The sequence below is a fragment of the Stomoxys calcitrans genome, chromosome 1 (genome assembly GCF_963082655.1).
Source record: "Stomoxys calcitrans chromosome 1, idStoCalc2.1, whole genome shotgun sequence".
Lineage (NCBI taxonomy): Eukaryota > Metazoa > Arthropoda > Insecta > Diptera > Muscidae > Stomoxys > Stomoxys calcitrans.
The window spans coordinates 230735732-230738124 of NC_081552.1; the positions used below are offsets into that span (position 1 = coordinate 230735732).

General features: G+C 41.1%; 1 protein-coding gene across 1 annotated transcript in view; it reads right to left on the reverse strand.

Moving 5' to 3' along the window:
• LOC131997636 (uncharacterized) overlaps nucleotides 1-1402 on the reverse strand; it is a 12569-nt gene extending 11167 nt beyond the window's left edge. Inside the window, exon 1 of the mRNA XM_059368795.1 lies at nucleotides 1130-1402. Coding sequence (XP_059224778.1) covers nucleotides 1130-1402 — 273 coding nt within the window. The remainder of the gene's footprint in view (nucleotides 1-1129) is intronic.
• Between the last annotated feature and the right edge of the window lie 991 nt (nucleotides 1403-2393).

Sequence of the window (2393 nt, forward strand, 5' to 3'; positions counted from 1 at the left end):
ATATGAGATTCGGTCCGCTTTTACACTCTTTTACATGTTTCACCTACACTTCATACATTATTTATTACTGGGTTGCCCAAAAAGTAATTGCGGATTTTTCATATAGTCAGCGTTGACAAATTTTTTCACAGCTTGTGACTCTGTAATTGCATTCTTTCTTTTGTCAGTTATCAGCTGTTACTTTTAGCTTGCTTTAGAGAAAAAGTGTAAAAAAAGTATATTTGATTAAAGTTCATTCTAAGTCTTATTAAAAATGCATTTACTTTCTTTTAAAAAATCCGCAATTACTTTTTGGGCAACCCAATATATTCTCGCAAGTATTGACCAGAGGCCACCGTAGCGCAGAGGTTAGCATGTCCGCCTATGGCGCTGAACGTCTGGGTTCGAAACCTGGCGAGACCATTAGAAAAAAATTTTTCAACCGTGGTTTTCCCCTCCTAATGTTGGCAACATTTGTGAGGTACTATGCCATGTATTGGGTTGCCCAAAAAGTAATTGCGGATTTTTTAAAAGAAAGCAAATGCATTTTTAATAAAACTTAGAATGAACTTTAATCAAATATACTTTTTTTACACTTTTTTTCTAAAGCAAGCTAAAAGTAACAGCTGATAACTGACAGAAGAAAGAATGCAATTACAGAGTCACAAGCTGTGAAAAAATTTGTCAACGCCGACTATATGAAAAATCCGGAATTACTTTTTGGGCAACCCAATAAAACTTCTCTCGAAAGAGGTGTCGCACTGCGGCACGCCTTTCGGACTCGGCTATAAAAAGGAGGCCCTTTATCATTGAGCTTAAACTTGAATCGGACTGCACTCATTGATATGTGAGAAGTTTGCCCCTGTTCCTTAGTGGAATGTTCATGGGCAAAATTTGCATTTGCAAGTATTGACCCCCCAAACATAACTTGGGAAATACGAATGACCGAAGGATGAACATCTACTAGCTTAGTACCCTCCTCATCTCCCTCTCTTTCTTCCTCTCTCTCTTACTCTCTCTGGATATGTGAACCTCCTCAGCACCCTTTCCCCATTACCTCGTAGTGATTTCCTTTGTGACAGTTGCATCACATCTCTCAATGTCCTTGCATCCTGATATCCTCAGCATACAGCAGTTGTTATATTTCTACTATCACGTCAAGGTCTTCATTCTTAGACTTGGTTATCATCTTGTCAACATTTGTCACAGCCTTCCAGCTATCCTTGCTGCTGCTCAGCTTCATCATTATATTGTCAGCTCTCATTTCCCCAATCTTCGCCTCTAATGTTGTCCATATTTTGCACCAGCGGCGACTACGAAAGAGAGTGTGCCTTATATCACCTACTAACACTACTTCCTGTGTGGGTTCTAGCGATAGTATCCGTGTCCAGATAACATCGCCTCTCCGTATATGCTGATACATTGACGCATAATGGGGATAAGTCTGAAGTTCCAACTGTCTTCCTGTCTTCGTTCTCTCTTCGATTTTTCTATATTCCGTTTGAAAGTTGAGTTTGGCGCCAAATATTTTCTTCCACTCTAAGCCCCTGAAACCCTAGCAGCGATGATGAAAACTGCAGGTTCACACACCTTGTGGTAAATTGTAGTTACTCTTGGGCCGTCCGTACATACCATATAGCAGCATACTATTGCAGGCAACCGCCATGAGTACCTCTTAAGCCATAACTCACACATTCCGATCTAATAGACCTAAGCGCTCGTAAATTTGTTAAAATTCTATATCAGTAGGGATTGCTGGCTGGCAAACTCAGGCAATGTTTAGATATGGCCCTCTAGAGGGCGCAGTTATTCAGCGATTTCGTTAAACTGTTTTCATTAGGTGTTCTGCTTTCGCCATATTAAAAACCCTGACAGAATCTGAATTGTCTTTCGACTTGACTTCTTGCACACCTAGGGAGTTCTAAACTTTTGAAAAATTTTTTTTTTTTCGAAATAATTTATTAAATAAATTTCTTTTTTTTTGCTATAGAAATTGTAATAAATTACTAAGTTTATAATAAATTCGCTCTAAATTGATCATCACTGGTTTAGGGGAAGGGTGGGTGCAGGTACGAGTAACAACGTTGTGTTTAGTAACGGTTGCGGCGGACAACGACGCGACGACGTTGGGTCTTATAACGGTAGCCATCATCTTGTGAGAAAGAGTGAGCTGGAGCAGAGTCAGCAGCATCATATGACTCAGAGTAGGAAGCAGCTGGAGCAGAATAGGAAGCGGAAGCAGCTGGGGCTGAGTAGGAAGCAGCTGGCTCGGAGTGGTCGGCTACAGGTGGCAAGTATTCAGTGCCGACATCACGACGTTGGCGACGCACAACACGGCGACGATGGGTCTTGTAACGATAGCCATCATCTTGAGAGAAAGAGTGAGCTGGAGCGGCCTCTTCGACTTCATAGTT